Genomic DNA, 22,443 nt, shown 5'->3' on the forward strand with positions numbered 1-22,443 from the left:
AGTGTCATGTCAAGATGCTATGTGCTAAGCTTGCAAAATAAAGATGCCTTCCAATCAAAGCTGTTCAAATTTAACATATAAGATTAAAATACAATTTAATCTTATTGTGGCACACACCTTTAAGCCCAGCAATTGAGAGGCAGAGGTAGAGGAATCCCTGAGTTCAAGGCCTGTCTGGTCTATAGTGAGTTTCAGGTCAGTCAGAGTTACATGGTAAAGCCCTGTCTTTAAAAAAAAAAAAAAAAAAAAAAAAAAAAAAACTTGTAAAAGCTAGTTAATATTGCTTCTTGCAGCCAGGTGGTGATGGCACATGCCTTTAATCCCAGCACTTGGGAGGTAGAGGCAGGTGGAACCCTGTGAGTTCAAGGCCAGTTTGGTCTACAGAGTAGTTCCAAGACAGCCAGGGCTACACAGAAAAACCTTGTCTTGAAAAACCAAAAGAGGAAACAAAAATTGCTTCTTGCCATATAAAGTTTAAGATATCCTAGACATGAAAGTTCTACAGAACATGCTACTTCAAATGCAAAAACCAGAAAAACATTTTCAATGAAAGAACAGGAAACTTCATTTACTTACGAAAGTGCAGCTCTAGCCAAGTCATGTGGCATTAGGTCTTTATAGCTGGGAAAAGAAAACAAATAATTTAAACCAAAAGCCTAGAATTTCAACAAATTCTAAGTTATTTTTGAAAGACATATAGATTATCTAATATACACTGATGAAAATGCAACTAATTTTACTATCCAAGTCAGTCCATCAGTTCCAACGAAGAACCAGTGTGACTGTCACCTTAAAAACCTGACAAGCCCTAAACTCCTACAGAACTTGCTGAGTAGCTGCCAAAATACATGTTCTAGCTGTGCATCGTGCTCTAGTCTATGACCCCAGCACCTGGGAGGCCAAGGCTGGAGGAGGAATGCTCACAAATTCCAGGCCAGACCAGCTACAGCAGGAGACCCTGTCTCAAAAACACCAAACAGCTGGGCAGGGGTAAAATTCCTTAAAACTAACCTTCTTTTGAGAGCTTGGGGGGGTGGGGGCAGGGAATGACTACTTTTTTTTTTTTTTCTTTTTTTCTTTTTGCTTTTCTCAAGACAGGGTTTCTTCTCTGTGTAGTTTTGGTACCTGTGCTGGATCTCACTCTGTAGACCAGGCTGGCCTCGAACTCATGGAGATCCACCTGGCTCTGCCTCCCAAGTGCTGGGATTAAAGGTGTGCGCCACCGCCGCTCCGGCTTCTCACCAGTTTTCTATGAACGTCCTTTTCCTGCTCTAGGGTCTAACCCACAGTGCCACATAGCATCTGGTTGTTACAATGGCTCAGCCTCCTCTAAACTGTGAGTTTCCCACTCTCTCATTGATGCTGATGACGTTGACACTTTTGACACCTGAGATTGGAGGCAAGGCGCTCTTCTCATTGTTTCCTATTGGGATGACTCATTACTGGTGATGTCAGCTTGAGCATTTGGTCCAGATGGTACCTGTCAGTTTTCTCCACTATAGAGCTACTACTTTCTGTTAGCGTCACTAAGCCCAGCCTTCCTGCTCTTCTCCCTCCTCTTCCTTCTACATTACACATGATGCTCTGCTTAAGTCTTTTTTTTTACATTTGGTGTTGTGAGCTCAGACATTTGGGGAAGTCAGGGACAGCTTGTAGCAGTCAGTTCTCCTGTTTTCCAGGGATTGTACTTGTGTCATCGGGTTTGGGAGCAAGCACCTTTACCCACTGAGCATCTCACTAGCTCCTTTATGCCTTGCATTTTTTTTTAAATGCCGAATGCTGTTTATTGAAGGAGGGAAGAGGTCTTAAATACAGGCTTACAGCACAATGGGAGAACCCCAGAGGGCAGAAGTTCGCTACCAATGTTTTATGATCTTGCTTCTAAGCTGTTAACGCCCATTATGCAGGATACACAGACAAGGAACTTCCCTTAAGCATTCAGGAGGGTGGAACCCGGCAGGGAATTAGCATAGGGAGGATATCAAGGTCAAGGTCAGCAAGCAAGGCAGCAGTTACCCAAAACGGGGGCCAGGGCCCTACAAGTCCCCCTTTTACTAAAAAATGAGCTTCTGACTTAGGTTGCGTGGGACATCAGCAGGTCACCTTACCCGTCATGGAGACGCCACACAGGCGCTCTTTCTGTCTTAGGTTGGTGAGCGCTGCCCAGACATTACCCGTCTCTGAATACTCATTATCATACAATGCCTTGCATTTTTAAAATTTATTTTTATGTGCTCACTTCGGCAGCACATACAATAAAATTGGAACGATACAGAGAAGATTAGCATGGCCCCTGCACAAGGATGACACGCAAATTTGTGAAGCATTCCATATTTTTTTTAAAAAATTATTTTTATTTTACATGCATTTGGTACTTTGTTTGCATGTATGTCTGTTTTGGATGCCCTGGAACTGGAGTTACAGAGAGTCTTAAGCTGCCATGATGGTGCTGACAATTGAACCTGGGTCCTCTCAAAGGGCGGCCAGTGCTCTTTACTACTGAGCCATCTCTCCAGCCTATGCCTTGCCTGTTAAAGGTAATGTATCTTCAAGATGTCAAATCTTCTATGTGAATATATAAATGGGCTTCACTGTTTTTAAACTGGAGCCTAAAATACCTCAGTAAGTTTTTAATGTTAGAGACTGCCTGTCCAAAACAGAAATATTAACAAACTAACACAATCTAAACAGACAGAGCTAAGTGCTTGAACTTAATTAGTAGAGTTCATTCTCAGCTTTTGTATAGACGAAATCTCACTTAGAGGATAGAAAAGCCTAAGAAAAGCAGCTGTTTGATTCTGAGAAATTATCAGGCTGGTCCAAAATACTTGGGGTGGAGCTACGAGAGGCATTTGGATCAGCTGTGTCAGCTCAAGTCTTGTCATGTTCAGGACCGAAGCAGTAGGTTCTCAGCATTTCAGAATTTTCACAGGCCATCCTCAGCACAAACTGTGCCTACAGAAATAATGTTCCAGAAAAGAAAAAGACAGCCTTATTGGAAAAGATGCTATCTGGATCTACACTGGACTTTCAATCAGGGCTATTTCAGCCTATACCATAAACGGCAAGCTCATTTATGAGAAGGGATAAAATATCTTGCCACTATATATTACACTGATTTGACTTGTTCTATATGGACTTTATACAAGTACTCACCCTATGGTCTCCCACTAATGGTATTGTTACCTACAAAGACTACTTCAAACGGTCCCTTAAAGAGAAACGACCAACATGACCATTTCATACTTACGAAGTGCCTGACAGCAGAAACGGAATGCGGACACCTTCCACCACCACGATATTCTTCATATTGGGTTTTGCTAAGGTCTTCTTTGACTTGGTCTGGACAGCTTTAAGATAAAGTTCAAAGAACTTTTAATTAAAATATATGAAATCAGGGATAGGGAGGTAGCTCTAGTGGCACACTTGCTTAGATACATTTTGCTATGCTTGCTCTCTCTTACAGTCTCCTTTAAAAAGAGTTGTCCTGTTTATAGTCTGCTGTGGGATGTTCTGTATGGCAAATGTGTTGCTAATTAGTCAATAAATAAAACACTGATTGGCCATTGGCTAGGCAGGAAGTGTAGGCGGGACAAGGAGGAGAATAAAGCTGGGAAGTGGAAGGCTGAGTCAGAGAGACACTGCCAGCCGCCATGATGACAAACAGCATGTGAAGATGCCGGTAAGCCATGAGCTACGTGGCAAGGTATAGATTAATGGAAATGGATTAATTCAAGCTGTAAGAACAGTTAGCAAGAAGCCTGCCACGGCCATACAGTTTGTAACCAATATAAGTCTCTGTGTTTACTTGGTCGGGTCTGAGCGGCTGTGGGACTGGCGGGTGAGAGAGATTTGTCCTGACTGTGGGCCAGGCAGGAAAACTCTAGCTACAATAGTCCCTGCCAATGGCACAGTCATACATGGTCATAACTCTAAATCCAAGGCACAAACTGATCAGATTCAGAGGAGGTATGCCAGGCCCACCAACAAATCAACAAAGTAGTTGACTAGTATATATTAGCACCATTTTTTTTCTACAACAAAATACTGGAGGCTGAACACTAAGGAATCTAACTACATGGTGTATGCTGAGGTCCGGGTGAAGGTCTACTTGGTTATGTTATTACAAAGCTAAACATAACACAGCAAAGAAGCAGTGAGAAAAATGTCTATGTGCAGAAGAGGACAAGCACATGGGGTGGTCTCATTCTAAAACAATCACTCTCAAAGGTCGGTGCCTCATACCAATGACCAAATTACTTTCCTTTTGAGGTCACCTTTTAAAAAAACAAAACAAAGCAAAACAAACAAAAAAATAAAACAGAGGGTACTGCTACATATCAAATTCACAATGTAGCACAGGTTGGCCTCAAACTCTTAACACTACTACTATTTAAGCCTCTCCAGTGCTGGGATTACAGGCGTGTGCCACCACATCCAGCTTAGGTACCATTTCTTAAAGGTTCTACTACTTCTCAGTATTACCACAAGGCCCAAACATCCAGCTCATGACCTTTTGGGGTGTACACTCAGACTCCATAAACTATAGCAATTAGTTATTCGTGTCATCTGCAAATAAGTGATAAATTGTGCCAGCCAGATCCTCTTTGGTAAGAATCCAAGTAAAGAAACATGGTGAGAAATACCCATTAGCAGAGTCTGAAAAGATGCCATAAAAAGAACCAAGACAACGGTAAACTGAAGTCAACTGCAAGTTAGTTATGGGATAGCACAAACTCTGAGAGCAAAGAAAAGAACGAGTAAAAAAGACATACGGAGATGAGATGAAAGGCCAGGGAAAGGGCACAGAGAAACAAAAGTATAATCATCAAATCAGCCAAAATTTCCACCAGACACGGTTCATGAGATGACAGAACACCAATAAATCCTGTAATCCTTTGCTCCCATTTCTTCAAACAGCCTGTCAAGCAGCAACACTCAAATGACTGCTTGGCACAGGCACATGCCCTTCCCTACCCTAAAACCGCTGGTCACATTCCTCTGCTTATCCAGTGTCTTTTTGTGCCGTTATCAACATCAGTGTTAACACAAATCACTTAGGAGATACTCTTTGACACTGGGGACACAAAAAGGCTTAAGTCTCATGACTTTCAGAGCCTACCACATAGTTAGGAAGAAAAAATAACACACTAAAAACGGCTACGGGACAACAGAGAATAGTCTAAATGCCTGAAAAATGACTTCTCTGTTGCCACCAGAACGACCTTCTACTACTTGGCAAGGGTCAGGTCTACGTGGGTGACTGTGCAAAGCAAAAGCCTGAGTGAACATTTAAATTAGGGGAAAGGTGACATAAGTCAGGAAGGAATTATCCCTTATTATTCTTTGTGGAGACAACAGAAATTTATATTCTGGTAAAAATTTAGAGGCTCTAGAAAATGTACTTCTCTAGTTGAGATTAGGCAACAGATGTCTAAGAATACTGAGGAAAAATAATACCACCACAACCATACTGACTTTCGTTTACAAAGAGCTTTTGTTTGTTTGTTTGCTGTTGTTGCTGCTGTGGTGATGGTGGGTTGAATACAGTGTGCTAGGCAAGTGTTCCACCATTGACCTCTATCTCCAACCTCAAATTTGTTGTGATTTTGATCTTTTCCCCCAGTATAGGGTGGGAATTGACTCAGGGCCTTGAACATGCTAGGTAGGAGCTCTACCACTGAGCTATATTCCCAGTGCTTAAAGAACTTAGAGATATGTTCATATCTACATAAAGCTGGCAATCGTATTTTTCTTTTTAGAGAAGGAAACTAAAACATAGAGATGTCATTTCAAGACCACACTGGCCAAAAAGATGCCGAACTGGAACAGAGTACACATCCTGATCCTAGATGGTACTTTTTTTATGAAACCATTGCACAAGTTATATATTATATAATAAATCTAAAATCAGAAACAAGTCAATAGAAAGTCCAGATAAGGAGGAAAAAATTTTTGACGATCTGTCAGGAAATTTTTGCACCTATCAGTGATTTTTCAACAGTGAAGAAGCCTAATTCATTGGGTTTCATTGAGGACCTACATAACCCCATCAAATCAATGAATTTCCCTCCTCTTTCATTTCATGATAGCTAAACATCTTCCTTTATTTACTAATTTCCCCAGTTACCTCTATTTCAGAAACAGGTCCTCTTGAGATGAGATAAGAAGATATTTAACAGAGAAGCCTACCACTAACTACAAATTGCAAAAGTTAACATGGGGCTCACAATGGTTCCAAGACAGTGTGTAAACTAATCTTTTCCAGGACTGACAGCCAGAGGCTACAGAACCTGACCCAGCAGAGTTTATGGAACCTTCAGGACTCTCTAAGCGCTAAGGCCCAGGAAGCAGCCTTCTCTTATCTTAAGCCCAAAGTAATGTTACTGATTGACTAGACATATTTTATTTGAAGGTAATAATGACACTCATGTTGATCATAAAAGGGGAAGAATTAACATGTGAGTTTGAGTTTCACTCAGAATTCACAAATACAGAATTCTAACATTTAATGGAGAAATATTTGTTTTAAAATTACTGTACCTGGGGCAGATCTTAGCTGGGAACAGCTCAGAGGTCTTACAGCTGGAAAAAAAAGTGTGTATCATTTAATAGCTATGCACAATGTTTATAAATCTAAACTTAAAAAAAAAAGAAAAATTGAACTTACAAAATCTGAGGGCCCATTTTGATGTAGTAGAAAGGTTTTTAAAAGTGGAAGTCAAGATGGTAGTCATTCTGAAATCTACAAAGAAAAGAACAAAGTATGTCTTGGGTTACTTCAGCAATCTGTAGTGTACACAGTCTATGAACTCTAATGAGTTCATCCACAGCCACCATAAAATACCATTATCAACTATTCTTTTCTTTCTAGTAATATTATAACTATATTGACATAGTTTCGCCATTGTACAAACAACTGTTCTAAGCATTAATATCTATTCCTCACAATGAACAGTATATCCTTACTAAGAGATTAGGAAAGTAAAACAGAGATTGAGTGACTTGCCTAAAGACCGACTACCAGTAAGTGGCAAAGCTTGAATCTGAACCCAGGCAGTCTAGCCTTGGAGTTTGTGCCTTTCTTATTCAACCCAAAGCAGCAGAGACACTGCAGAGCATGCCCAGGAAATCACCAGAGTTATCCTCCTGATTTTGAAGGTTGTGTTCTGAATATGTAGAAGGCTTTGTGGAATGTTGGTATTTGAATGGGATTCATACTAAAATATTCAGAGATAGTGAAATACTATCAAGTCAGCAATTTATTTTCAACTGCTAATAGAAACACTTTTAATTTTTATTTTATGTGGATGAGTGTTTTGCCTGTTTGTCTGTGCACTACATGTGTGCACTGCCCAAAGTCTAGAAGAAATAGTCAGGTCCTCTGGAACAGTGTTTATTGTTTGCTAGTCACCATACTGTGTTGGGAATCGAATCTGGGACTTCTTGGATAGCCAGTGTTCTCAACACTGAGCCATTTCTCTAGCTTCCTAGAAAAATTACTGTAGTACTATACTTCCAACTTTTTTCTAAGCATAATATTATACCAAAAATACTTTTTAAATTAGAAATTTGTAATATTTTAAATATATTGACAATGCCAACTTAGGGAAAAAGGTTAAAGTTCTTACAAATCAATATGAAGAAAACAGAAAGTAAACGGGCACAAGCTATGAATAGATTGCTCAATTCAATGTATGAAAAAGGAGGCTGGGGTGATGGCTCAGTCAGTAAAGTGCCTACCGTACAAGTACAAGGAACTTGGTTCAGCTCCCCAGAACCCACATAAAAAGCCACAAAAAGCAGCACATGCCTATAACCCCAGCCTTGGAGCAGGGCAGAGACTGGAGGTCCCCTGAAGCTTGCTGGCTTGATCAATAAAGTTCATGTTCAGAGACCCTGTCTCAAAAAGTAAAGGTGTGCTGCAGGCCACAGGAATATATCATAAGAACTCAGCTGGTTATAGCAAAGTCACTACCTGGAGGAATCAGGGAATTCCTCCAGAGGAAGCCAAATCCCAAGGAGTTTTTGGTGTTACTTGGCTTGTTATATATCAGCTGTATTCTATTATGAAAATCATGTGTGCCTTCACAGTTTTCCGAACTGACTTTTCCCTAAGAAGGACTAACAGTGTGGACTGATCACTCTCTGGACATACACATTCCAGGTATTTGGAGAGCAGCCTCAGGAAAGGCTTTCTCTGGAATCAGATTATCTCCCTTAGCCACTTTCAAGGACTACAGGAAACACCATCCAGGTGGGCGCTCAACTTCCGAGGATAACAATGATAACAGCTCACTTGCAAGTCTCCTGATTTAAATTCCACAAGGAGACACCGCCCAGGGGGGCATCCAACTTTCAAGGACTAACAATGATAGCAGCCCACAGGCAAGTCTCCTGACTTAAGGTAAATTCCACAAGGAGACACCGCCTAAGAGAGGTGGCATTAAGTAATAGCTTTACACAATTTAGCTTGGACTCTCCCTTTATATACCGGGACTTCCAGGGCAGAGGGAGAGAAGAGAAAAGAGAATGGAAGAACTAGATGGGTAAGAACTTGAGAGGAACAAACTGAGATGGGGAAGAACTAGATTGAAGGGCTAAAAGAGAGGACTAGAGGAACGAGATGGAAGATGAGGAAGAGCCAGATGGAGAAGAACAAGATGAGGAAGAGCCAGATGAGAGAGAAGGAGACGGAAGAGGAGCTGATAGGAGAAAGAACTAGATAGATGAGAACCTAGAAGGGACAGAACTAGATGAAGGAATTAAGATAGAACCTAGAGGGGGACAGTAGATAAATATAGAGAAATCAAGCAAGAAAGGAGCTAGACATGAGAGAAGAATAGAAGCTGTGTAGAGAAAGAACTATCACAGAATTAATAAAGTGTATGAACTAGGAGTCTCGTGTACATAGATTCATTTCTTTTCATCAAAGATTAATTATCAGCTGGTTGTAGATTCTTCCCGGACCCTGGGAGGGGACTAAAGGTGGAAAGAGATAAAGACACCCAACATCAACCTGCATGCACACAAGGCCACAGAGACACATCACAAAACACACACACACACACACACACACACACACACACACACACACACACAATGCGGTGGTGGGGGGAGGGCCTTTCTCTGCTCCATTCATAAGAGGATTCAGATTAAAACCATAGAGATATAATTATCTGTTAAACTAGCAAAAGCCCAAAGGTTTGATCTATACTGTGTGGGCAGTATATGTACAAACACTCGTTGCACCAAGGCTGTGAACTGGTGCAAACTCTATGCTGGGCAATTTGGAATTACCTTCCAACACTGTATGTTCACTTAACTTTTGCTCTAACAATTCCACTTCCATGGACTTATATGACAGATATTATGCACATGACCTGTACTGATTGTCACTATAATAAAAAAGATTAGAATAGGGGCTGGGAATTTAGCTCAGTGGTAGAGCGCTTGCTTAGCAAGCACAATGCCCTGGGTTCGATCCTCAGCTCCAAAAAAAAAAAAAAAAAAAGAAAGGAAAAAGTTTAATTTAAAAAAAAAAAAAGATTAGAATAACAACAAATAGGGAATACGTTAAGTAAGCCATACCATAGCAATCAGCGCAATGCTGTATAAGGAAATAAGAGCTGGAGAGATGGCTCAAAAGTTAAAGATCTGGAAGCTCACAACAGTCTGTAACTCCAGTCCCAGGACACCCAACACTCTCTTCTGTCCTCTGCAAACATCAAGCACATAGTCTTGCATAGACAAACATGCAGGCAAAATACCCATATACATAAAAATAAGTTTTTGTCTGTGTGTACTGCATGCTATCACCTATTAAAAGAGGGAAAAATATTTATATTTCCTTGAATAACATTAAAACACACCTAGAGTACAATGTTAAAAACAATTGTTAGGCAGAGCATGGTGGCACATGTCTTTAATCCTGGCAGAGGTAGATTTCTGTAAGTTCAAGGGCAGTCTGGTCTACATATTGAGTTCCTAGTCAGCCAGGGCTACATAGTGAGATGCTATCACAAAAACAAACAAACGAACAAAGAAATAATTGTTAGGATGGGGCTAGAGAGATGACTTATCGGGTTAAGAGCGTTTGTTGCTCTTACAGAGGACCTGCGTTTGGTTACAGGTCCTAAAACCTACATCGTGGCTCACAATCATTCATATCTCCAGTTCTAAGAGATCTGACCTCCTCTTCTGACCTCCATGGGCACCAAGCACACAGGTGGAGCACATACATACATGCAGGCAAAACACACAAATAAAACTAAAAAGAATTTTTAAAAAAATAATAATTGTTAGGGGCTGGTGAGACGGCTTAGCAGGTAAAGGTGCTTGCCATCAAGCATGAGGACCTGGGTTTGATCCTTAGGACTGGTATGATGGAAGGAGAGAACCAATTCCTCCAGGGAGCAGAGGAAGCCCTAAGTGAGTAGTGTCCTAAAATGAATGTGTATTGTTGACATCAACACAGCCATGCCAAAGGCTCTAACGCCTTAGCCCCATAAGAATGGTAAAGCCTGCCCTGGGGAGGCTCAGAGGGATGGCAAAGCTTTCCTTGGGGCAGGTGGTGAGGAGGAGTCCAAGTGTAATGAAGTGACCAGAGGGTACAGAAACTAGGAACCACAGCTTCCTCTCCTGGACGTTTACAGCCTGAGACAATTTTACCAACAGACACCTCCTACAGATACCTCCTTCGCAGACAAGCTAACCCCTCCCCATGTGCTGTACATACTAGACCTGACGAGGTTCCAAGTTCTAGTGGGAGATGTCACTCCAGAGGTGTGCACACCCCACCTGACCCCAGCTTTTCTGTACACGCCTGTCATTTCTTCAGTGTTTGTCCTTTCTTCATTCCCTCACTGCCCCTAGACAGGGTTCCAGGTCCCAAGCTGCACACAGGTTCCAGGACCACAGCAAACTCCTATAAGATGTCTTCTGACTTCCACATGAGTGCCATGGGCCTCCCCCCAAATAAATGTTAATAAAAAATAGTAATTGTTAGCTGGGGTGTGGTGAGCATGCACCACATCACACATGTAGAGGTCACTGGACGACCTGTGGGAGTTAGAGCTTTCCTTCTACCAAGAGGTTCCATGATTCAAGTCAGGTCCTCTGGCTTGGTGGCAGGAGCTTTTACCCATGGAGCCACCTCACTGACCCACCTCACTGTCTTACTTTTTAAACATGATTTTACTTAAGTAAGTAAGAAACTTACGGTTTCCAAGGATGGCTGTAGTGGCCAGCCTCCAGCCTCTAAGGATGCTGACCTCAGTATCCTCCTCCTGGCTTTTGTACTCTGTGACTGCCTCCCCCACTGCCCTGCTCTGTGTCAGAAGGGATGCATGGCTTCTGAAATCAAGCTAGGAGAAATAGTGCAGTTTCTGTCTTCATCTCTCAGATCACTCCCAGGGAAGCCAGCTGGAAAGTCACTGGCTTTCTGGAGAGGCCTGTATACTGATGCTTCCTGCCAATGGCCATGTGAGTGAGCTTGGAAGCTGATCCTCTGGCACAGGAAAGCCTTCAGATGACTACCACCCATCCAACGTGCTGACGACAACCTCCTAAGAAACTCCATCCTGCCAAGTAGCCCAGATTCTTGACCCTCAGAAATCTTATGACAATATCTTATGACAAGCATACCTAAAGATGTAAGATGTCATAATATAATATATAATATAGTGTTTAAAGTAAATGGAGGAAAGATGGCTTGATCAATATATTTACTGGGAAATGACTAATCACTTGGAAAAAAATAAGGTCCATCCATAGTTCACACCATAAATTTTTTTTAAAATGTCATGTAGATAAAAGATCTAAAAACATTTAAAAATATAAAAATACCAGAGTTCAGCAACATGGCACATGCCTTTAATCCCAGCACTTCGAGTAGAGGCAGGCAGATCTCTATGATTTTGAAGTCAGCCTGGTCTACACAGTAAGTTCTAGGCCAGCCAGAGCTACATAGTGAGACTCTGTCTCAAAACAAAAAGATCAGAGAATATGTGTGTGCATGTGTGTGTACACAGAAGTGAAGGTTAGAGGTCAATCACTTCTTCACCTTACTTTCTGAGATACAGTCTCTCATTAAAGCTTGCGTTTGTCAATTAACTGGTTGGTCTGGCTGGACAGCAATCCCTGGATTCTCTTCTCTCCACTAGCGCTATGATTACAGATCCACAAAGCTACATATCCAGCTTCTTTTACCCCAGCTTACGGGGACTCAGTTTTCATGCTTGCACAGCAAACACCTATTAGATGAAGCCACCTCCCATTAGATGAGGAAGATCTAGAAGCCATAAATCAAGAGTTAACATATCTGATTACTAAAGTATTTTAAACCTATACACAATAAAAAAAATACTAAAATTGAGTTAAAAAGCAAAGAATACATTTAAATAAAAATCTGTAACATATAAAGCAAAAAAGGGTTAGTACAATTCATAAAGAGCTTGTTTCAAATTTAAAGGGAAAAAATCTGTAATTTTTAATCTATATTTTGCTCTAGCATGCATTTCTATACAATGCAGTTGTTAGTGAGGTTTACATGGGATTGAACCAATCAGAGTAATCTTATTTGCTACAGGGATTAAAGGTTCAGGTGACAGGCCTACTCAGCACCTCGCCTTGACCATGGGTACCGATGTAGGCCTGCTTTACTCGGTCTAATCCTCAAGTTCTCTGCCTGCAGCTCTAAAACACATCCTTCCAAATTCTACCATGGCTGTAGCTTTGCAAGTATTAACAATGCTACCTAAGGACAAAGCCAACACCAGAAGAAGACAGAACTGAAAAGTTTATGAAAAAACAAAAAACAGTAGCCCTGGTCAGATTCTATCTGAAACCCACTCACTGATGGTCCAGGAACTAATAAATCCCTAAATTTAATTGAATTTTCTATTATTTGCAACCAAACAGGTTCCTGTCTGCTATGGAGATCACAAGTAAAAATGAACAAATAAGCAGTTCACATAAGAAATTAAATGTCAGGGCCTTAGAGTACAGCTCAAAGGCAGAGCTTTGTCTATTACGTAGCCTGTGTTTGATCCCCAGCATCAATCAATCAATAGAATTAATAGTCACACTAACAAAAAAAGAAATCTTTAAAGATTTTTTTATTTTTTATTTATGTGTTTGCATCTCTATGAGTGCCCATGGAAGCTAGAAGAAGGTATTCAAGACCATGGAATGAAGTTACAGGTGATTGTGACCTGCCCATCAGGGGTGCTGGGACTCCAACTTGGATCCTCTGCCAAGTGCAACAAGTGCTCTTAACTGCTGAGCCCCCCTCTCCAGCCCCAAAAAATACCTTTTAAAAAATGTGTTTTAAAGCAAGCCAGTGGCTAAATTCCATCTCCAGCAGGGGGATTCATAAAAACCAGCCAGACATAGTGCATGAAACTGAAGTACATAGTGAGCCCATCTCAAAGAAATAAATAAAATATAAAGCAAGACACAATTCTGGGATTATCAGACAAATGAAAACTAAATATATGGTTGTGATAAGAAGCAATCTAACTAGATTGACTTTCCAATCATACAAGAATAAATTGCTAAGGCCTTTTTCTAGTTATCAAAATTTTATTTTATTTTGAGACAAGGTCTGACTTTGTTATCCTAGGCTCTCCAAAAACTCATAATTTTCCTAAATTAGTCAGCCTTCTAGGTGCTGGGATTGCAGGCATATGTTACCATCAAAATTGTCAATTTGCTTTTTTTTTTTTTTAGACAGGGACTAAGTGTGCAGCGTTGGCTGGACTGGTATTTACTATATAACCCAGGGTGCCCTGAACCTATTGCCTACTGAGTACTAGGATTACAGGCATATTCTACCATTGAATTCCTGAGTCCAATAATTCCTCTAATTGATCTCTATAGGAATACTCAAAATGCTCGTTATAGTATTATAGTTGGAACTAACCTAAATAGGAATTGACAGAAATAGTTATATCATAAATCTATCATGAATATTCAGCAGTTTGGGAGAAAATGAAGCAAGATATACAAGTATGTACTGACATGAAAAGATGTTCATAATATGTATTAAATGAAAATGCAACTAGAGACTTACTATAAGATTATACAGCCAGGCACAGTGGTAAACGCCTTTAATCCCAGCGCTCAAGAGGTAGAGGGAGACAGATCTCTATAAGTTTGAGGCCAGTTTGGTCTAAATAGTGAGTTCCAGGACAGCCAGAACTACATAATAGAGACCGTCTGGAAAAAAAAAAAAAAAAAAAAACAACTATACTATCTTATGGGACGGTAGGTAAAGCATAAAAAAACAAGATGAGGTGGGCAGTGGTGGTGCACGCCTTTAGTCCCAGCACTCGGGAGGCAGAGCCAGGCGGATCTCTGTGAGTTTGAGCCCAGCCTGGGCTACAGAGCGAGATCCAGGATAGGCACCAAAACCACACAGAGAAATACTGTCTCAAAAAACAGACAAGCAAACAAACAAAAAAGCAAGTTGGGGTGACTTAACAGTTACTATACATCGAAGTTAAGAACAGACTCCAAGGTCTAAGTCCAAATCCTAGCTGCACCCTAGCTGTAGGACCTTCAACAAGTTGCTCAATGTTTCTGTTTCTGGACCTTCAGTAAAATGTAGACAATTTTAGAGTTGTTGAGATAATTAAATACACACCTAGATACAGGTACATGTTGTCTGATCTCTAGTAAGGCTTATTTATGTGTCTGCTATTAATGGGTGATGACATAAATATACATAGCTCTCCTCTAAGCCTTTGAACTAAAGTGCAGAGGATCAAAAAAACACTTTTTATTTGATGGAACTTTTAATTTCACTGAGAATGAAGGGGACCAAAAACAAACAAACAAAAAAAAAGTGCTTTAAATCAGGCATTAGCAAAGGACAACCCAAACGCCTCAATAAAGGGATTTTTCTTTTTTCTTTACTTTTTTTTTTTAAGTACCAACAGTGAAGCTAGGAAACATATTGAGCAAGCTCTCTACCATGGAGGCACATTCCTAGCCCGTTTTTACATTTTTTCAAAGAGTTGCAAAAGGGTGTGTGTGTGGATGTGAGTGTGTGTGTCTCGGCAGTTGAGTTTGTGTTTAATATGTGCAAGGGTCTGGGTTCCATGCCCAGGACAGCAAAAAAATCAAAGAGCTTCAAGTAACACAGAAGAAAGACTATGACAGAGCACAAAGTGGGCTCACAAAACTGAAACTACTTCCTGGGTGGCCCTTTACAAAAAGTTTCCCACCACTGATCTAAATACATGTTATATGAAATTAGGTGCAGTAGAGAGAATTATATGGGCAGAAGGATTCCTTTTTGCAATTTACTCCTAAGTGGTCGTCTAGTTTTCAGCTTAAAGTATTCTTGCTGGTGCAGGACTTAGCCTGACTTGAGCTTTAAAACAGAAAGCTCCCTTCTTTCCATAGCCATTTCATGTTTCCTCTCTTGCAGAATAATCGGTTAATGAGTGGGCACCATTTCTGTTTGAATCCCGGGCTTACCACAAAGAAGGAAATTTATATAATCTTTCTGAGCCTGTCAAATCACCGAAAGTGCAAAAAGGATCGAGACTTGGGGATAGAGGGTATTAAACCAAAAAAAAAAAAAAAAAAAAAAAAAATGGTGCAGTGCACGGGAAGCTGACTTTACTTTCTTTTGAACCCAATCCGTTGACTTGAGCACCATCTTTCCGGCACCAAAGCAAACAACACACAACCCACAGGCAGGCAGGCAGGCAGGCGACGTGAAGAGCTTTTCAATTAGAAGTAGAAGGCTCTAAGTCTAGTTCTACCACCTGTGGCTACCAGTGCACACACTCTGATTCAACGACTCCGGCTACTCGGCTACTTTGGCAGGGGATGCCCAGATGTCCGCCGGGTTTAGAAAAATGGGTTAGAAAATGCCCCGTGAATCCTGATTCACCAAGCAGGTTGGAGGCCCGCACTTAATGACGCGTTCTCCACCTCCACAGCCGCGGGACCGCCTAGACGCGTAAAGCAGGGGGAACGACAACGCTCGGCCACAGCCCAGCGTTTCACACACACACACACGCAAACCGTTCGTAAACCCGATGCGATAAGCGGAGACAGGCGACACCGCCGCGGCGAGCTCCGCCAGAAGGCGACCCGCCGCCCGTCTGGAGTCGGTTGGCACCGGAAGCCCGGACTCCGCAGCCTGTCCGGCTCCCGGGACGTCGACCCTCACAGGGAAGGGAAGGGAAGGGGCCGCGGGTGCCGGCGACAGGAGTCGGGAGGGAAGTGGGACCTGTCTGCGGGGAAAGTCAGAAGCAAGCCGAATCGCGCGCCGCACCTCAGAGACCGCGAAAGCCGCCGCTCCCAACAAGGTCAAGTCCAGAATGACAAGCGCCCGCCCTCGCCGAGAGGCGGTTCCCGTTCCGCAAGGACCCCTCTCCGCCTGCCCGCGAGCACCGCGGCCTTGCGGGCTGCCCGCTGAGCGCCTGACTAGAAAGTCAGACACTCCGCCCCGTCCTCGGAGGTCCTCGGTCTTCCTTCAGAGGAAATCATCCTTTCGGCCCGATTAGTTGGGAGCAAGAGGGAAGGGGGAAGGACCGGCGACTACTCAAGAGTCTACGTTTTAGTAAGGCAGTGCATCGGGCGCCCTGCCGGACAAGCCGAGAAAAGAAAAGTCCCCGTCTCCGTTGCCCCCCGCTAGAAGAGATTTCTACTTTCGTCCTCTTCTGCTCATCAAGATGGTGGCGTCCCGGGCAATTGGCAGTCTCAGTCGCTTCTCTGCCTTCAGGATCCTCCGCTCCAGAGGTGAGCCTGGCTGAGGGCTCGGGAGAGTCTCGGAGTGCCTGCAGGAACTGGGGCGGCGGGTAGCAGCGTTTGCCCCTCACTGTCTCCTCCCCACCCCTTTCCCGGGCCCCCTGGAAACGGTGGTTACTGTCCCGGGACCCCATTTCCTGTGTCCTTACGAAGGGATTGTCACTTGCTCTCGCCCTACTCCGGGGGTGTCAGGCTCTCCCTAACTTTCCCGAGTCCTTTCCACTCACTCTGGCACTTTGCGCAGGTCTCTCTGCCTTAGCCCTGCGCTCACGCCCCTCTAGTCTTCCTTAACGATGGTCTTGGCCCTGCTACATCGGGAGGACGGAGACCCATTCTGTCGCATCTTTGAGGCTCTGCCGCACCTTGGTCGCCTTTAGAGATACCTGTCAAGCTTCTCGGTGGCATTGACTAGCCTTGCAGATCACTGCCACTACCGGATCGCTACGGTCAAAACCGTTTTTGCGGAGAGCTCAACTCTCGCACTTTTCAATAATCCTGGTGTGAATGTATAGAAGATTGAAACCGGAGGTTCTCCAACTTAGGGGAAGAAATATTTTTAAAATACTAGAAAAACTTGATTTTTTTTTTTTTTTGAGGAACGAAATGTTAGATTGTTTTAAGAATTACTTCTAATCTTGTTTCAGCCGATACAGAGTCAGGCTCTATGAACTCGCATTCTTCTTCGTCAGGCTGGTAGTGAAAGGGTTAAAGGAGTGGCGGTAGAAAACGGTCTTTTCCGAGCCATCCCAAATCTGTAAGGGCTAATGGAACTTTAACTTATTACGTATCATACTTGATACCAGCTACCTTGAGACTTTAATTTGTAATATGAATTCACTTTAAATTTCCTCACAAAAGTGTACAGGTATAATTTACTTTTCTTACCTCTCAAGACATTTAATTAAGTGAATTCACTGAATTTTTTTAACAGCTAAAACTACCACCACACTACCAAATTAAAAAAAAAAAAAAGTGAGTGGGCCCGGACATAGTGGTTCTCACTTTTAATCTTAGGTGGATCTTGGAGTGTGTGGCCTGTCTGGTCTACATGGTGAGTTCCAGGCCAGTCAGAGCTACATAGTGAGACCCTGTTTTTTTTTTTTTTTTTTTTTTTTTTTTTAAAAAAAAAAAAAAAAAGGAAAAAGAAAAAGAAAAGAAAAGAAAGAAATGATGTTACGGTTGGGAAGGAATTTAAGAAAAAAGCATTGTTATCTTTATGTCTTCTGTTTGCACGTGGTTGCATTTCCTTGCAGTTTATATTTTTTTCCTTAACACATTTTTAACAGTTTTAGGGGGAAAAATCATATATGCTCCTCCATTTGTTGTAAGGTATTTTTATGGATTAGCAGCTGGTCCAACACTGGAGTGATGATCAGGTCACATGTTTTCTAGTCAGTAGATAGCTGTGTGACTTTGGACAAGTGCTTTAATCTAAATGGGCTTTCTCGTCTGTAAAATGAATGAGAGATGTTTTCTTTGGCAGGAGAAGGATGGAACACTTAAAGGCATTAAATATGGACTCTGACTTCTGGGTTGAATCTGTCTCTTACCTTCTGGTGACCTTGGGAATTAATTTCAGCATCTTTTTCTCATTGGTAAAATGGAGTCAATTACATGTTAAGTCTAAAGAAGTTACATTAGGTATAAAACCGCTTATCATGAGAATAAGTTCTCAATAAATGTTATTGATTTTTCAGCCCTTGAAAGTAATGATTGTATATAGATGAGAATTTTTAAAGTAATCTATCCATTTTACATAGGTGATGAAAAGCTAACAGCCAGATTTTCCTGTCTTTCTACATAGAAACATAAATATTAATATATAAATTGTATTATGTTTTCATTAAGAAAGTGTAGTCAGTTATAACTACAGTTTATTTTAATAGCAGTTTATACACTTTGAAAAAATATGTAAAAAGTCAGTTTTAAATGGCACACCGGATTTGCCATTTAGAGTCTAGACTCAACAGGTCTGTCCTTGACCCTGAGGGTTTGTGCAGACATTGCTAAATGCCCAGTGAACTATGGCATTTCCTGGGAAAAGAGTAAACCTTCTAATTATTGAAGTTTTAGAACACTCTAGTATGACTATCAAAAACTCACAAATTGACCTTCATATCCGCTTAATTCCTACTTTTCTAATTCCCAAGTATGTAAGTGGTAGAAGGATTTTACAGGAAATGAAAGGCAGTTATTAGATATTGTGGTATTTTTGAATCTGACTCTCGCTTCTTTAATCCATCCCATCCCTTGTCCCAACGTTGGATTTTGAAAAAGCTGTAAATTGCTATGAACTAAAGTAACATTTTCAAAGTTGTGTGCATAATCCAACTCTTTCCACAGATTATAGTTTTATGTGATCTTGTAGCTATTTTCTTGAGTTACATATGAAGGTGATTGAAAAGTAGGACAAAGGTTTCCCTTTTGCTGGCACTGAGAATGTAGGCTAAAGTTCACCGGCGGCGGCTGTAGCATAAGCTTTGCTGCTGGGCGTGGGGTAAGGCTGGATTCCAGAAGCAAAGTTAGCATGGGCTTCAGCTCCACTCAGTTGACTGTGGTTAGGGTTGGTTTTTTTTTTCCTACATGTTTGTGCATTTACTGTTCTTTCTCTTTGCTTTTTGTCTCTGTTGATTTAGAAGAGGTTTTGTGTAAGTGTGTGGGAGTGTGTTTACCCCAAAGAGAGGTTAGTCAACAAGAATGAAAATGGCTTAACCAATAGGCTAATGAGCACCAACTCTTTTTATAATAATGTGTGTGTGTGTGTGTATTTAATTTTAATTTTTTTTAGAGACAAGATCTCAATAGATCTGGCTGGTCTGGAACTCTTAGTGATCTGCCTACCTCTGCCTCCCTGAGGTGTGGTACCACACCCAGCTTGCAACATCACCCTTTAAAGCACAAATATTTGGTTTTTAAGATAGTGACTCTGCTGCCCTGAGTGATGACAGGTACCTGTGGTCCCAGCATCCCACGGAGGCAGAAGAACCACAAGTTCTAGCTAGGCTGGCTGCCTAGCAGTATCTGACCTCAGAATGAAGTTGCCGCCATGCTGCTTTTGTAGGGTGGTGTTTTGGTTTGGAGGTTGGTTTGTTCTGACTGGTTAGGTTTCTTTGTTGGTTTTGGGTTTGCTTCAGCGTTTGTATCCTGTCACTCCTGTCCTTAGTTTCCTCCCTCCTCCCTCCCTGCCTGTACTCCATTAGTCCATTCTTATGCCGGTGTCCTTCATTCCTAGTTAGCTTACCCATCATCCCATGCTCCTTTCCCACAGAATTTCTGCTTTACAGTTTGTTTTTCAGAACCAGGTCTTGAACCTAGGTCCTTGTGCATGCTAGGCAAACGCTCTACCACTGAGCTATTTTCAACTCTTCATTTATGTCCCCAGAAGCTGACTCAATACCATATCCTCTGCTGCCCTGGACTGCCCTGGAAGGCAAGCTCCACCAAGAAAGACTTTTTTTTTTAAGATTTATTTATTACATATACAGTATTCTGCCTGCATAGATCCCTGCAGGCCAGATGCGGGCACCAGATGTCATTACAGATGGTTGTGAACCACCATGTGGTTGCTGGGAATTGAACTCAGGACCTCTGGAAGAGCAGCCAGTGCTCTTAACCCCTGAGCCATCTCTCCAGCCCTAAGACCTTTTACTTTTACTTGTTACCCCAGTGTCCTAGAAAGCTGCATGACGGTTCAAGTTACTGTAAAAACTTTTGTTGAGTAATGACTGAACTTATATTAGAAGAGATTTGTTATAACTTGGTTTGCAAATGTAGCAGTGAGAACACTAAATCATAATTAAAGACCAAAATGCAGGCAGGGAAGAGGAGGATCATACAGTTGAAATCTGAAGGTGAAGTTCTGTGGGGAAGTTTAGAGCCATGTACATTTTGTTGAAGATCAGAACTAATATTAAGAAAGAAGTAACTAATAGTTGATACTACTTTCGGGGGATGATTCTCAACCTTCCTAATACTGTGACCCTTTAATACAGTTCCTCATGTTGTGATGACCCCCAACCATAAAATTATTTTCATTGCTACCTCATAACTGTAATTCTGTTACTGTTATGAATCATAATGTAAATATCTGATATGCCCCCCAATGAGGTCTCGACCCACAGGTTGAGAACCACTGCTTTAAGGTGGCTGAATGCAGGTGTTTAGGTGTATAACACCTGATCAAGTAAGTGATTTGTTTTTATTTTTTCAACTACGGAAAGAGACAACTTTCCTAGGATAATTGGGCAAGTTTGGGATGGTGTGGAGAAAGGAGGGAGGGATTAAAGAGGTATGTGGAAGAGATGGTTTGAACCGTGATGAAGGAGAAAGAAAGGGTATTTTGAAGAGGCCCATAAGCTGCATTTAGGGGCTGTTGCCTCTGAGCTACTCTAGAACAACCTGCTTGCCACCTAGAGCTTGCTTGGAGCAGGGTAGAATCAAACCTTTGTGTGCTTGTACTCAGAAGATCCAATCAATCATTGTTATAGAAAAACTTAGTCCTGGAGTGTGAGAATGGACTGCTACAGGTGGGAGAGAGAGATCATGAGACTGATGAAAGACGGGTCTAGGATTACTGAAGTGCAATAGTTTAATAGGAACTCTGGACAGAAGAGTCCTTAGCAGCAAGACAAGTGGACTTCTCACACTCTAAGGCAGGAGAATAGGAATTATATACTAAGCTAGACAGAGTTGATCATGGCCAACCAGAATACAGCTAGCCTTATTCAAAAACTATTGAAATGTCTAGTGTCGGTTAAGAGATAGTCTTGGGGGGACTAGATGTAACTCAGTGGTAGAGTACTTCTCTAGCATGTGTCCCTGGGTTCAATAAACCTCAGCACTAAGCATGGTGAGGCACACCCTTCATTGTTGTCAGATGAATGTCTGTGAGTTCAAGGCCAGCCTTATCTATATAACAAGTTCCTCTAGGCTAGCCAGGACTGCTTACTAAATCAGGTGTGGTGGAATACGCCTATAATCTCAGTGCTTGGGATCATAAATTCAAGGATTCTAGGTCATACTGAACTACACAGTATGACCTAGCCTAGGCTACACAGTGAAACCTTATCTCAAATAAAATGAAGATAAAAGAGAAGAAGACAACAGAAACCCAGGTTGTCCCAGGCCCTGAACCCATGATCTTCTAAGTCTCAGTGCCTCCCAAATGCTAGTCTTATAGGTGTGGACCACCACACCAGTTCTGCTGACGACCTCAATGGCTGTTTTTCCTGTAGGGTTGAGGCTGCTAGCCAAAGACAGCCAGTGAGCAAAATGGTAGTTAGAAGCAAAGGCCTGGGGTCCTATGATTTGATCTCTCTGTGGTATTGATGAAGAACCTAAACAAGTTAGTAGGTGATGAGCACCAACTGATGAGCCACAGAGAACAGTGTCTGGATTTTGTTATCCAAAGATTGGGAATATTATTTGTGGAATGCAATATAGGATGCATTCAATTAGGATGCTTAAACCAGCAAAGTATAATGTGGAATGTTCCCTTTGTAGCAGCCAGGGGTTGCCCCTTGATTTGATGTTTTGTTTAAGACAAGGCTTCACCATATAACCCTGGATGGTCTGGAACTCACTCTGTAGACCAGGCTGGCATCAAATTCAGAGAGATCCTTCTGCCTCCTGAGTACTGGGATTCAGTGTATGCACCACCACACCCAGTGGCCT

The 22,443-nt window shown here is 41.9% G+C and overlaps 2 protein-coding genes and 2 non-coding genes across 5 annotated transcripts in view; 2 read left to right on the forward strand and 2 right to left on the reverse strand.

Moving 5' to 3' along the window:
* The window catches only part of Hadhb (hydroxyacyl-CoA dehydrogenase trifunctional multienzyme complex subunit beta), a 36,800-nt gene extending 20,378 nt beyond the window's left edge, over positions 1-16,422 (reverse strand). Inside the window, exons 1-5 of one of the 2 annotated variants that reach the window (XM_059248657.1) lie at positions 16,295-16,422; positions 6,671-6,745; positions 6,544-6,585; positions 3,251-3,350; positions 577-621 (exon numbers count right to left, since the gene is read on the reverse strand). In XM_059248657.1, coding sequence (XP_059104640.1) covers positions 577-621; positions 3,251-3,350; positions 6,544-6,585; positions 6,671-6,737 — 254 coding nt within the window. In that variant the 5' untranslated portion in view covers positions 6,738-6,745; positions 16,295-16,422. Of the gene's footprint in view, positions 1-576; positions 622-3,250; positions 3,351-6,543; positions 6,586-6,670; positions 6,746-9,591; positions 9,625-16,294 lie in introns of those variants that run through there. The other variant, XM_059248658.1, reaches the window with a different exon arrangement.
* Positions 2,232-2,338, forward strand: LOC131897760 (U6 spliceosomal RNA). Its single transcript, XR_009375781.1, has one exon. It is a non-coding gene; the product is annotated as a U6 spliceosomal RNA (small nuclear RNA).
* A 36-nt stretch (positions 16,423-16,458) lies between the features above and the next one.
* Hadha (hydroxyacyl-CoA dehydrogenase trifunctional multienzyme complex subunit alpha) overlaps positions 16,459-22,443 on the forward strand; it is a 34,389-nt gene continuing 28,404 nt past the window's right edge. The window contains exon 1 of the mRNA XM_059248656.1: positions 16,459-16,761. Coding sequence (XP_059104639.1) covers positions 16,695-16,761 — 67 coding nt within the window. The 5' untranslated portion in view covers positions 16,459-16,694. The remainder of the gene's footprint in view (positions 16,762-22,443) is intronic.
* Trnaa-agc (transfer RNA alanine (anticodon AGC)) lies at positions 20,061-20,132 on the reverse strand. Its single transcript has one exon. It is a non-coding gene; the product is annotated as a tRNA-Ala (tRNA).

This window comes from Peromyscus eremicus, chromosome 22, assembly GCF_949786415.1.
Source record: "Peromyscus eremicus chromosome 22, PerEre_H2_v1, whole genome shotgun sequence".
Lineage (NCBI taxonomy): Eukaryota > Metazoa > Chordata > Mammalia > Rodentia > Cricetidae > Peromyscus > Peromyscus eremicus.